Source organism: Chiloscyllium plagiosum, unplaced genomic scaffold (assembly GCF_037043375.1).
Source record: "Chiloscyllium plagiosum isolate Xiang-an unplaced genomic scaffold, Cpla_swu_hap1 HiC_scaffold_18, whole genome shotgun sequence".
In the NCBI taxonomy this organism is placed as follows: Eukaryota; Metazoa; Chordata; class Chondrichthyes; order Orectolobiformes; family Hemiscylliidae; genus Chiloscyllium; species Chiloscyllium plagiosum.
Genome location: NW_028270156.1, coordinates 61,640,005 through 61,654,571, shown reverse-complemented (window position 1 = coordinate 61,654,571; position 14,567 = coordinate 61,640,005). Strand labels below are relative to the sequence as shown.

At 41.5% G+C, this 14,567-nt stretch overlaps 1 protein-coding gene across 3 annotated transcripts in view; it reads right to left on the bottom strand.

Annotated features, from left to right (window-relative positions):
- The window catches only part of LOC122557942 (potassium voltage-gated channel subfamily KQT member 1), a 693,104-nt gene that overhangs the window by 405,291 nt on the left and 273,246 nt on the right, over nucleotides 1-14,567 (bottom strand). For 2 of the 3 annotated variants that reach the window (XM_043706180.2, XM_043706182.2), the window contains exons 13-14: nucleotides 12,823-12,885; nucleotides 3,684-3,807 (exon numbers count right to left, since the gene is read on the bottom strand). In XM_043706180.2, the coding sequence (XP_043562115.1) occupies nucleotides 3,684-3,807; nucleotides 12,823-12,885 (187 nt within the window). The remainder of the gene's footprint in view (nucleotides 1-3,683; nucleotides 3,808-12,822; nucleotides 12,886-14,567) is intronic. The other variant, XM_043706184.2, reaches the window with a different exon arrangement.

Here is a 14,567-nt window from a genome sequence, read left to right as displayed (position 1 = left end):
ACACTAAGAACTGAGCAGGTAAGGAGCATGGACTGAAGATAACAAAGAGATAGATCAAGGGTGGGGAATCCAATGGTAGGGGAGTAATTTGCAAAGGGAAGCCAAAAGACGCAGGAACTTTGCATCCAGTGTAGCCACGATAATGTAATTCCAGATAATTGTGCTCCAGCTTGCAACTCAAAGTGGCAACCCACAGATTTCCTTCATAAATGACAATGATAATTGAATCTATTGAACAATTAGTCAGTTATCTACAAGCTCCTGTCTACAAATCCTGTCTACACATTCACTGTAAGACCATAACCAGAGTCTCCCTGCACTATGTGGAGAGGCTTGCTCCATGTTTATGCCATTTTTAATAGACTCAATTTCTTCCACTAACTCCTTTGGTTCCATGGAAAATGTGAACAGAGAACCTCAGTCAGAGCTGATCATAATTCTATTGAGCTCACCTAAAGAGCTGATCTTTCCTTGAACTATATGGAGTAAAACCCAGATGAACCAACATGAATCAAGCTGAGAGACTTCACCCAGGATAGTGGGCTGAGTTTCTGGACCAGTTCTCAGAGGGCACAATCTTTGTCGCTCGGCTCAGCATCAACATTTCCAAGCCTCGCTCTGAACTTAGACTTGATAAAAGGAAAGCTTTCACAGAATTATAGAAATCACTACAAAGGGGACAACCAGTTGGCTGAAATGATGATATTTTCTCCCATGACTGCACCATGAGGACATGATGGGAGAGTAAAGTAGGATCTAATGAAAGTGAAAGCTAAGGCTGGGTTCTCCAGACACAGTCTTGCAGTAATGAACAGCCTACCCTACAACCTGTAAATTATTGCAGAGTTGGAATAAACTACAGCTCATTTACAAGACTCTTCTCATTTGAGTGGAAAGTGGCTATCCTCATACAAACCAGACCACATAATTCCCTAAAGGACCTACATAGTTGGAAAATACAGATCACAGCAAATGATAGTAAGAACCTTGTGCGTGTACTTTTGAACCTGGGGAGGTTGTTGTTCTGAAGCTACCAATAGTTCTAGCTGACCAGGAATCTCTCCTCTTCGCATCTGCCATAGGTGTATTGGAAAACTTTATAGATTAATAATAAAGTTGCTTTATCCCCATAATGACACACTTTCCATGGTTATCATGTCCAGAAGTGGTATTTGCACCCAGAGCTTCTGACTCAGAGCTAGAGATGCTTTCCAATGTGCAACAAGACCTCTTCATTGTCTTAATTTTCTCCAGCCTTCACTTTTATTTCTTCCCACGTGAATCCTTTCTGTTTGTTCCCAGGTTTTCACCAATGGAATCTGTTTTCCCACTGTAAGACCTCCAGACTTCACTTACCGCTTTACTGGTTTCTCCTTTCTTGACACAATTCACACTTACCCCTTGTTGCTCCTGTTCTTGGCTCCGTTTTAAGTCAAGTAGCCCCATCTTCTCTGGTTCTGGGACTTAGTCTTTCGGGCAGTTGTCATTGTTGTTCCATAGTAGAAGGCATGTCTTCACAGAAGGTTGAGCTGGGAGATATCAGCTGTCTCCCACCCGAAAATGGAATTATGATTCACAAAGTAAAGGTTCCAATAATGATTACATGAATATTTTGCTCTTCTCAGTTTGAGGCCACAACGGTGGCACATGCTCTGATGTTCAATGAAATGACCATCAAAAAAGCTGAAATGCTACATTAGCTTGTGGTACTCAAAATAACAGAATTTTGTATTCAATGTATCACTCAAGGTCTCTTGTGACCTTATTCTGTTGTCTTAGAACAGTTAATTTAGTACTTTGTTTGAATGCCCTAACCTTCTCTCCAATTCACGAGATAAGGTTACAGGTTACAGGAGACTCTTTATCCCTCGTTTGAAGTCTGTGCTGGTGCATTAGCAAAATAATCCAATTTGTATATGATACAGCTAAACTAAGTTCCATGTTACTTGGAACATTCCGTTACATTTTAATACAAAGGCAGAATGTTTGGGAATTCAATACATGAGCAAATCTCTTGTTCCTGGAATTGATTAATTTCTTTCTGAATTTGAAATTCAGGGAGAAAGTTCAGCTACATCCTAATTTTTCCCCTTGAGAAAACACTCACTGTGGACTAACTGATTCAATGAAAACAAATCTGTCAGACTAAAGGCCCAAATTACCTGGAGAAAAGGCCACAACAAAGACAGAGAACCAGAGCTACCAACAAGGAACTACTTGTTGGTAGTTTCCTACTTGTTTGAAAATTCTTGATCTGAGTGAAACACTCGTTCTCAAGATTACAATGAGTAGAAAGCTATAATAATTGGTTATAATCCACATATAGTCATGTTGTTACTAAGAACTAGAATGAAGGAGAAGCGATGGTATCTCACCAGTCACAATGTTTTCAATTGAATTTCTCCAAGCCACTACAATATCCGATTGAGACCCAAGCAATCCATAAGGGATTGTTTTAATGTGCAATTGCTTTCAAACAAACAATAAAAGTTCAAGTTCTTCTATAATACACTCATAGGCACAAACTTATGTTCCAGCCCACCACTGACTGAGCTTTCCATCTGCACTGACAGCTTCAACTTTGTGGTTAATTGAGCAGCTCACACCCAGTGTGATACTTGAGGATTTAAATCCACAGAAACCACAAACAGCTCAACAAGAATTGCAAAGGTTATTAATAATTAACAAACAAAAAAAAATAAAGCAACAAGATAGCATTACGTCTGATCAAGCTTGATAACACTCTGAAGGGGAGTAATTTTAATCTGGCTATGGGGCCGAGAATTTGACCGGGTCACATCAGATGCCTGTTTTACATTCTGCTCGGTATTACTTTTCATCAAAGTCAATGAAATGTAAAATCAGCTGCAATATGAAAGGGGCATCTGATCCAATCTAGTCAACTCCCTGCTGGGTGGGTTAAGGTTAAAATGACTCCCTATGTGTCTGAACTGACGAGTAAGAACTTTGATATGTGAAGGGGTAGATTTTCCTGGTCCTGTGCCCACATGCACTGATTTGCCTAACAGTAGCCAGTAAAAAGGAAATTGGGTAGGGAGAGGCACACTGCCATGAGCAAATGCACTGGATTTTCAAACCAAGGAGGAAAGAAACTTGGAAAATCTCCCTTAAGGGCTTGTGCACCTCCCCATCCAATTTCCTTTCAGTAATTATATTTCGGCAAGTCATTTGTGGGAGGGGGTTTGGTAGGGCCAGGATCAGGAAGAATCCACCTTGAGCTTTATTATGAAATGTTCCCATTATATTCTTGCTGATCCAATAATATACATCCATTTCTTGCATTTCAGGATATTTTACTTGCAAGTGTTTCTCTTTGGTTACTGTTGTTACACAAGGTCCACTTTGATTCCAAGCCAGCATTTTTTGTGATGCTTAAAAGATTGTTGGGGAAATTGAATCCACCCATAATTTGCAAAAATAAAGTTATTAACAATCTCAACAATGCATTTAATAGTAAACTGTCTGGAACACCCTACCTGAAAATTTCAGGGGCTTTTATGGTGTAAAACAGACCCATTGCCCTTGGATGCACCATTCAAAACATTCTGGGTCTATCTCTGCAGTTTGGAACAGACTCCACACCAGTTATTGCAGCAGGTCCCGAAAGCATTCCCAAAACTCACAGCAGAATCAATTCAATGCAACCGAGCACTGCCACTTACTGAGAAACGTGTGTGATGGGAGCCAGTACTGGCTCTCCCTCGATAAGGTCAAGATCATCTGCATAGCTGTTTGCTCTCGACAAGGTTCCACTGTTCACATCAAGCATTCCCAGGGATTTCTTCACTGTGAGAAATAAAGGTTGAGAAAACAAGCATCAGTCTGATAAAGCACTTCAGAATACAACAACAGTTGCTATTTGCTCCCAAAAACACTCCCCTTCTCCTCACCTAATTGGTTCACATTTTTGTAGCAAAATCCTCCAGATATACCCCTTTTGTTTGCACTGAGCAAGTTAGCAGCTGTGTGACTGGGGACATTTCGGGGTACAGAACACACGAAAGTGTGAGAAACAAAAGCTCACTCACTTCAATAATTTCAGTCCAAGACCAAAAATCTGAACTAGTAGTGCCGCTTTATTTGTACACTTGCAAGTGGGTGCAATGTCTAATGCCAAGTAAGACAATGACAAATACACACCAAATCCAACAAACTCTCGAAATTTATACAGTTTGAATCCCCATATTTTTTCTTATTCCATTGTTTGCTCTCTCCTCCGCTTACGTCACTCATTTCCTTAAGACTGATCCCACAACTTCTGTTTATCCGGTCTTGTCAGTGACAAATGCCTATCTCTGCCTCCCATAAGGTTGTTTGATGTCATCCCATCTTTTGCTTACCATTATCTACTCCCTCCATCTGCGCTGCCCCTCACAGCATCTTATCACTAAGCCCTTTTAATTGGGGTTTGTTCCTGTGTCTCTGTACAAGTGGGAAACAGATGTTTATAAAGGCCTCTTTTCACAGCATTTTATCTAGTGCCTGTATTTCTACCATTGTTCTGTAATCACGTCTCATGCTAAGTCCTTCCTCTATGTAATTCCCATTTTTGCTAACTTAGCTCTTAGCTGAGAAACAATCATAGACTAATGTGAATTCATTTACTCTGTATCAGAACTTATAATTTGCAGAATTAACATCAATTCACCTATATCCCACAAAAGGCTTGCAACATTTGGCTGATCCAAAATCAGTTACATGCAATGTAGACATTGTGGCAGAACTAATTGTGAAGTTTCCAACAGGTTACAAAGGATGGTTCATGGGTCACTATGGAGCATTCTGGGGTCACAGTAAGTTGGAAATGGAAAGGCAAGACAAAACCTTGATGGTAAGCAGAGCTGCTATTAACAGTGTTGCTGAAACTACACTGGCTTTGCGTAGTGAAGACTCTAGGAAGCCCTACAGCCATTGAACAGTTCTGGATAATGAATGCTCAAGAAAGTTGCATAATATGCCCTATGGGTTATTCAATCACAGTGATTAATCACATGTTAATTCTGAGTGCTAGGAGTAACTTTTAAACATATTGTGGATTGTATGCCTGTTCTAACATGCATAGTAAAGTCCTCATGTTTATTCAAAATTGTGGAATCGTGTGGCTTTATTCTCCTGGTAAGTCCATTGGACCTCACCTTTTGTCTAGTTAAAAAAAAAGTTATTGGTCCCGAACCAGATCATATAAAGTTGGTGGTTTGGTCAGAGTTTGTAACAGGTGCTGGCAACCCTCTAGCATCTTCATCGTAATTTGACATTCACAAATGAGCTTTGACAGCGAGAGAGAGAGCAGCTTATTTGGTGACAAATCCAATCTTGTTCTCCAAACATATACACATATAACCTTACAACTAACAGTCCCACCTCCCCAAACTAACTCTTAATCATTGTTAATCAAACATATGCTCTCAGTAGCAGCCATAGAAGGAACTGAGCATAGGAACTGTAACTAGGCTCAGTTAACTAAGGAGGTGCTGCTTTTGCCCATTAGAGCATTAAGCTATCTACTGCAAACATCGACACAGCTGGGAGTGACTATCACTGACCCTCCGAAGAGTAACCCACCCAGACTCATTCCCCTACCCTATTACCCCTAACTAATGCACCTAACCTACACATCCCTGAACACTATGGGGGCAATTTAGTATGGCCAATTCACCCTTACCCGCACATCTTTGGAGTTTGTGCGAAGATTTGTAGCTCGGGTGCTCGTTGTTGTGGTTCTGTTCGCCGAGCTGGAAGTTTTTGTTGCAAATGTTTCGTCCCCTGGCTAGGCGACATCATCAGTGCTTGGGAGCCTCCTGCGAAGCGCTTCTTTGATGTTTCCTCCGGTGTTTATAGTGGTCTGTCCCTGCCGCTTCCGGTTGTCAGTTTCAGCTGTCCGCTGTAGTGGTTGGTATATTGGGTCCAGGTCGATGTGTTTGTTGATGGAGTTTGTGGATGAATGCCATGCCTCTAGGAATTCCCTGGCTGTTCTCTGTCTGGCTTGCCCTATGATAGTAGTCGAATTCATGTTGCTTGTTGTCTGCGTGTGTGGCTACTAAGGATAGCTGGTCGTGTCGTTTCGTGGCTAGTTGATGTTCATGTATGCGGATTGTTAGCTGTCTTCCTGTTTGTCCTATATAGTGTTTGATGAACCTTTGTGGCTCATGTGGGTGAGGAGATAAATCTGAAATGTCACCATTAGCTAAAGGAAACATAATGGCCCAACACACAACACTGAAAAGGGAAACCTAATGTATCCACAGGGCAGCTTATTTAATACTTCACCGTCCACCCAAGCACAACCACCCCATTCCAAAGTGATGGGAGGTTCATCAGACTGGAACACAGTGGATGTCCTTGACTGATTGAAATGAGGTTTCATGGAGTGCATACAAAATGAAATATGCATTTTTCATTCTACAAAGCAAAGCAAAGCTTCTCCAAACAGTTATACTGACTTGGTAAGCAAACAGTTCACACCCTTGTCTTTGCTCCGTTAACAAATATTAGGGAAAACAGTAATCTTTATACCCTCAGATTAAAGGGATGAAACTCAATTAAGACTTCCTCTCCCAACCTCCAGTGATCACAGCTGGAAAAGGTGAGGTAGATTGTTATGTTCAGGATGGTGAAAAATGGACCAACTATGATATATTTCCACTGTCCATTTTGTCGTTGCGGAAAAAGAAAATTTACCCCAAATGAGTGTGAAAATCAGGTTGAGACTAGGACAGAAGTGCTTGTTATATTCCAACCCACAGCGTCAACATTAGGCTGAAAACTAAAAGAGAGTTGATTAGGGGATGGGCGGAAAGGGGGTACTCTTGGCATTAACAGAGGATGGTAGGTGTGAAGGAGCATTACTCAGTTTGAGTCAATGTCTGTGGAGAGAAAACTGCTTCACAAAATGATTTAGTGACTTTGTTATACAGCTGGCAGGCTCAAACCAGGCACACAAAAGAGGGAAATCTCGTTCAAAAATATTGACACCCAAAGGAAGGCTCAATATTGCATCCCATTTCTAACTCACAGGAAACATGCAGTGAAATAAGAATGGGAAAAGACGTAAAATGTGCCATCAATTCACTAATATACAAACTCAAAATCTACCTGGATCAATGGTAGAACAGTACATTTACATCCCTTGTTCTGCAGTCTGGTAACTCTCTACTCTGCCATTCAAACTCATACCTAAAGAAAACATGCTGCCACAATTTTTTGATTGAAGTTGATTGTGCAAGAGGAGAAAATATTTCCACAGTTATATAACTCTGCTATCCTACCCGGACCGTAGAACTTATTCAAATGCTCTGCACTTAGGATTTGCTATTCAGACACAGAACACGCACGTCACATTGTTCTTCCCACCTTCTGATGAAACTTCAAAAAAATACCAAACTACAGTGTTCCAGCAACAGACTGTTTCTTATTTCATTGTAATATACTGAGCATATTTACAGAAACAAAAATCACAGAAATTCAGAACTATATATGCCAACTTCACAGACAGCGCACTCACCTGACCGGACCTTCCCATTAATTTTAATCACATACAGAGTACTCCTTATGACCTCAATATGAGACAACTACTTCCACCTTCATAAATTCCTTTCAACAAGGTCAGGGTCAGTCTCATTGTGCAGGCTTACCAATTGCAGCAGCAACTTTATTCATGGCGCAACTCTGTTCAATTTTCAAAGCCACAGGATTCTGATCATCTATGTTTTATTTCAGAGATTACATAGAACATAGAACATTACAGCTCAGTACAAGCCCTTTGGCCTTCGATGTTGCGCCGCTCTGTCATACTAATCTGAAGCCCATCCCATCTACACTATTCCATGTAAGTCCATATGCCTGTCCAATGACAACTTAAATGCACTTAAACTTGGCAAATCTACTACCGTTGCAGGCAAAGCATTCCATACTCTTACTACTCTCTGAGTAAAGAAACTACCTCTGACATCTGTCTTATACCTATCTCCCCTCACTTTAAAGTTGTGTCCCCTCGTGTTTGCCGTCCCCATACTTGGAAAAGGCTCTCCCTGTCCTCCCTATCTAACCATCTGATTATCTTGTATGTCTCTATTAAGTCACCTCTCAACCTTCTTCGCTCTAATGAGAACAACCTCAAGGCCCTCAGCCTTTCCTTGAAAGACATTCCTTCCATACCAGGCAACATCCTAGTAAATCTCCTCTGCACCCTTTCCAAAGCTTTCACATCCTTCTTATAATGCGGTGACCAGAACTGTACACAATACTCCAAGTGCGGCCGTACCAGAGCTTTCTACAGCTGCAGCATAACCTCCTTGTTCCGAAACTCAATCCCTCTATTAATAATGGCCAAGACACTGTATGCCTTCTTAACAACCCTGTCAATCTGGGTGGCAACTTTCAGGGATCTATGTACATGGACACCGAGATCTCTCTGCTCATCTGCACTCCCAAGAATCTTACCATTAGCCCAGTACTTTGCATTCCAATTACTCCGTCCAAAGTGTATCACCTCACACTTGTCCACATTAAACTCCATTTGCCACCTCTCAGCTCAGCTCTGCATCCTATCTATGTCTCTCTGCAACCTACTACATCCTTCATCACTATCCACAACTCCACCAACCTTAGTGTCATCCACAAATTTACTAACCCACCCTTCTAAGCCCTCATCCAGGTCATTTATAAAAGAGACGAACAGCGGCAGACCCAACACTGACCCTTGCGGTACGCCGTTAGTAACTGGACACCAAGGTGAACATGTTCCATCAACGACAACCCTCTGTTTTCTTTCAGCAAGCCAATTACTGATCCAAACTGCTATGTCTCCCACAATCCCATTCCTCCGCATTTTGTATAATAGTCTACTGTGGGGAACCTTATTGAACGCCTTGCTGAAATCCAGATACTCCACATCAATCGGTTTACTCTCATCTACCTGTTTGGTCACTTTGTCAAAAAACTCAATAAGATTCGTTTGGCACGACCTACCCTTCACAAAACCGTGCTGACTGTCCCTGATCAGATTATTCTTTTCTAGATGGTTATAAATCCTATCTCTTATAACCTTTTCCAACACTTTACCAACAACTGAAGTGAGACTCACTGGTCTGTAATTACCAGGGTTGTCTTACTACCCTTTTTGAACAAGGGAACCACATTTGCTATCCTCCAGTCCTCAGGCACTATTCCTGTAGACAATGATGATTTGAAGATCAATGCCAAAGGCTCGGCAATCTCTTCCCTTGCTTTCCAGAGGATCCTAGGATAGATCCCATCCAGCCCAGGGGACTTGTCTATTTTCACACTCTGCAGTATTACTAATACCTCTTCCTTGTGAAGCTCAATCTCTTCTAGTCTAGATGCAAGTATCTCTGTATCTTCCTCACCAACATTTTCATTTTCTATAGTGAACACTGTCAAAAAATATTTATTTAGTGCTTCCCCTATCTCCTCTGACTCCACACCCAACTTCCCACTATTATCCTTGATTGGCCCTAATTTAACTCTCGTCATTCTTTTATTCCTGACATACCTATGGAAAGCCTTAGGGTTAACCCTGATCCTATCCGCCAACAACTTCTCATGTCTCCTCCTGGCTCTTCTGAGCTCTCTTTTTAGGTCTTCCCTGACTTCCTTGCAACCCTCAAGCGCCTTAACTGAGTTTTCACATTTTGTCCGAACATAAGCCTTCTCCTTCTTCTTGACCAGGGATTCCACTTCCTTAGTAAACCACGGCTTACGCGTTCTATATCTTCCTCCCTGCCTGACAGGTACATTCTTATCTAGGACACACAGGAGCTTTTCCTTGAATAAGCTCCACATTTTTAATGTGCTCATCCCCTGCAGTTTCCTTTCCCATTCTACGCTTCCTAAATCTTTCCTAATTGCATCATAATTTCCCTTCCCCCAGCTGTAACTCTTGCTCGGTGGAGTACACCTATCCCTTTCCATGAAAGTAAACCTGACAGAATTGTGATCACTGTCTCCAAAGTGCTCATCTACTTCTAAATCTAACACCTGGCCAGGCTCGTTACCCAGTACTAAATCTAAAGTGGCTTCACTCCTTGTAGGCCTGTCTACATACTGTGTCAGGAAGCCCTCCTGCACACACTGGACAAAAACTGACCCATCTATAGTACTCGTACTGTAGTGTTCCCAGACAATATTTGGATAGTTGAAGTCCACCATGACAACTACCCTGCCTCTCTCACTCCTATCAAGAATCATCTTTGCTATCCTTTCCTCTACATCTCTGGGACTATTCAGAGGCCGATATAAAACTCCCAGCATGGTGACTTCTCCTTTCCTGTTTCTAACCTCAGCCCATACTACCTCAGTTAACGAGTCCCCAAACATCCTTTCTACAACTGTAATATTGTCCCTGATCAACAATGCCACACCTCCTCCTCTTTTACCATCTTCTCTGTTCTTACTGAAACATCTGAATCCCGGAACCTGCAACAGCCATTCCTGTCCCTGCTCGATCCATGTCTCCGTAATGGCCACAACATCGAAGTCCCAGGTACCAACCCACACTGCCAGTTCACTCACTTTATTTCGGATGCTCCTCACATTGAAGTATACACACTTCAAACCAGGTTCTCACTTGCCAGTGTGAGACACTTGATTTTGAAACTCCCTACTCTCATCCTCTTCTGTACCTGTCCTACAAGTTTGGTTCCCATCCCCCTGCTGTATTAGTTTAATAGCTTTAGTGAATTTCCCACCCAAGATATTGTTTAGATGAAGACCATCCTGCTTGCAGAGGTCCCACCTATTCCAGAAAGAGCTCCAATTATCCAAAAACCCAAAACCCACCCTCCTGCACCATCCCTGTAGCCACGTGTTCAACTCCTTTCTCTCCCTATTCCTCACCTCACTAGCATGTGGCACTGGCAGCAAACCAGAGAAAACAACTCTGTTTGTCCTTGCCCTAAGCTTCTATCCGAGCTCCCTGAATTTCTGCCTCAAGTCCCCATCTCTCTTCCAACCTATGTCATTGGTGCTAATGTGGACCACGACTTATGGCTGCTCCCCCTCCCCCCAAGATCCCCAAAACACGATCAGAGATTATTTCCACAATAAAATGAAAACAGTGTTGTAATGTTTATCTGGCTCTGTATGCTATTCTGTTAGATAACAAAATGCAACAAAGTAAGTGCCTTCAAGTGACAGTTGGAAATAATGGGTACTTGCCAAATTTAATGGCAGGACCTCATTGTCATTTCGCTATCCTGTTTCCCATCTGACAACCAACCAGGTTTGCCAAACTAGCCTGTTAAAACTCAAGCACTCCTGTGGTACAAAACCACAGCCAACAACCATTTGAACTGACGTCCAAGCATCTGGAAATATCTCAGGTTGCTAAGGGACACAGTGGGGAGGCGTTTTTGGTGGTCCAGAGATTGAGGAAGAAAGAAAACTTGAAGAGATCAGAGTTGGCCGAGTTGGCTTATTGTAGATGAGGATTCATTTGAGGTGCTGGGAGAGGAGAACTCCTCCAGCTGTACTGTAAAAAGACACTTACAGAGTTTAAGTGTGCAAAATCAACGGGATTGACAATAACACACTTACATGGACTAAGAATTGAGGAGCCGACAGGAAACAGAAAGTAGGAGTAATTGGGCCATTTTCAGAGTGAAAAGCAATGGCAAGTGGGCACATGCTTGGACCCCAGCTATTTGTAATATGTATCAACCATTAGGGTGGAGGAATCAAAATTAATATTTCTATGTTTGCCAGTGATACAAAATTATGTTGGATTGTGAGTGATCAGGAGGTTGTAAGGTGTCTTCAGGGCAATGTAGCGAAGTTGAGTTGATTCTTGGCAGATCCAGCATAATGTGGATTTGTGTGCAGTTGTCTCCATTGTTATGCAAAGCAGAATGGCATTGGTGATGGTTTGGGAATCATTGATGTGCAAAGGGACCTGGGTATCCTGGTGGTCTACGTTCTGCATTCTTTGGGGTAGGAGGAGGGGTAGGGAAGGAGAAAGGCTCCAAAAATATACATTGATTTCTCCTCGCTCTTTCATTCCAGTGAACGCAAACAAGATTCCTGGGAAATGTCAGCATTAAGTAGCCAATAGCATGAACAATGTAGATTTTAGCATAACTTTTCAACTATGTCACTTAAAAAGTTCTTGTTAACTTTTTTGTTACTTAGTCTCTTAGTCAGAAGGCAATGGGATAAAGCGAACCTGCAAAATTTCATTCTAGTATGTTACTATATATGAGAGATGCTACGATGTGAATGAGATTGTCCACTGATCCAGGCAGAAACAAATAAATCCATGTTGCTTCATGAAAAAGAATAGGAAATTCTGCCAGTGGTCAGACTAGCCTTCCCATCTTAGACAATGCAATAGAGAGACATTGAATAACCCTCCATAATGTTTGCTTGTGGTGAACGATAGTCAAATATACATAGAAAGCATTAATACTTCACTATCTGAAAACTTTGGGTGTCTTCCAAATCTGGTATAATGCTTTATCATTTTTTTTATTTCTAATCACATGAATGGAGTCTTTAATCTCAAATAGCTTCAGTCTTCCATTTGTAAACCAAAGTCAAAATTACACAACACCACTTTATAGTCCAACAGGACTATTGTTCAGCATTACCATATCATTTGTGTTATGTAGGGACAATCACTCTTTACATCAGGAAGTCTTGGGCTGTAGCTGCATCTTGGTCTTGCAGCAGCAGTTACAAGCTAATCTTTCAGGAAATGGGAACATTGCATTGACCACATTCAGTGAAGGTTAAGGTTTGTATTGGAAACAAATCAAATCAAATTATTTCACCCAACTCAGTCATTACCTTGAGGAGAAGGAAAGCTGAAGGAATAGGTTGGAGTAAAGGAAGCCCAAGAATGCTGGCGAACTTGACCACCAGCCAGAGACGGAATCAGAGGATAGGAAATAAGAAGAGAAAAAAAAGACAGCATCACTTTTAAGATGAAAGAATAAAAAGAGATTCTTCATACCTGCCCAGAAGGAAATGCTTTTTTTGCACCTCAATCCATTCGACTCTTATCATTATAGAATTTGAAATGAGACAGCATAAAGGAAAGAGGCAAATCAAGAAACAAGTATCAATACATGGGAGCTTTTCCTTGTGGTTGAACAGGTTGAACCCATTTTTCACACAGATACAGTATACAATGCTTCAAGCTTTCAATAATCATATACATATTGCCCTTGGAATAAGTCTTTGCATGCGAATGACTAAGCAAAGGTCACCTGCAGTAAGTAATCTCAGGCAAGTGTCACAAAACAATGGCACAGTTTTCAGAATGATGTCAGTTTGGAAAAAGAGGAGGGAAATCACCATTTCATAAACCAAGATCAGCAAGGAGAGAGAAGAACCAGTCTTCAAAGTGCTCCTGATTGGTGAGAGAAGCTTTTGCAAAGTGATTGATGGGGCAAAGATGATGTGATGCTGGCTCATCACCATCCATCTCTTGTAAGCAGTTTTAGCAGGGAGAAGCAAGAAATTATGGTTGGAAACTTTTTTAAAGAGAGTCATTTTAAAATCACAATCTGTTCACGATGGCCTCTATCAAATTTTGGTATTTCCTGGTTTCACCCAAAGGACTTGGGTGGCACGATGGCTTAGATGGGTAGCACGGTGGTTCAAATAGATGGCACAGTGGCTCAGGGGTTAGCAACGCTGCCTCACAGCGCAAGGGACCGAGGGTTGATTCCCGCCTCAGGCGACCGTCTGTGTGGATTTTGGACATTCTCCCTGTGTCTTTGTGGGTTTCCTTTGGGTGATCTGGTTTCCTCCCACAATCTAAAGATGTGCAGATTAAGTGAATTGGCCACCCTAAATTGCCCATAGTGTTAGGTGCATTAGCCAGGGGTAAATATAGGGTAGGGGAATGGGTCTGGGTGGGTTAGTCTTCAGTGGATCGGTGTGGACTTGTTGGACCGAAGGGCCTGTTTCCATACTGTACGGAATCTAATCTCTGACTGATGTAATGGTATTTGAGGTATCAAGTTTAATACCCAGCCATCAAGAAAGATAGCCATGAAAAGAGAACAAGAACTTTGTTCTTCCATGTCATCAGAATTCTATATCCAATTTGGATGACTCTATGGCTTAAGAGAAGGTGGGGCTATCCGAATGTGTCATCGCCAAACTGAATAGCATATCGGGAAGTGAATTATTTCCTCGTTCTAAAGGAAAATAAACAAACAGTACAATATTGCAAATACTGACATCAGTTTTGGGCAGTGCATATTAACTAAGTAATGCCTTTTCCAACTTTGAGCGGAATATACATTCAGTTCTATATCATCCACTCTGCCAAATATATTAGCTCCTTATTGTAGCCCTTTACTGCAGTCAATATTTGTACTCAACAACAAAACACAGAAATCACACCACAAATTAATTTACAAACCAAAGCATGCTTCGTATGCCTCACTCACAGTTTGGTGACTAAATTGTGCGGGTTTCTAGTGTTCTACTCTAAGCTAATCACCAAGACAATCGTTACAAGAAATATCACTCACAGTATTAACTACATCACTGAAAAGTCCAAGATTAAAAACAACACA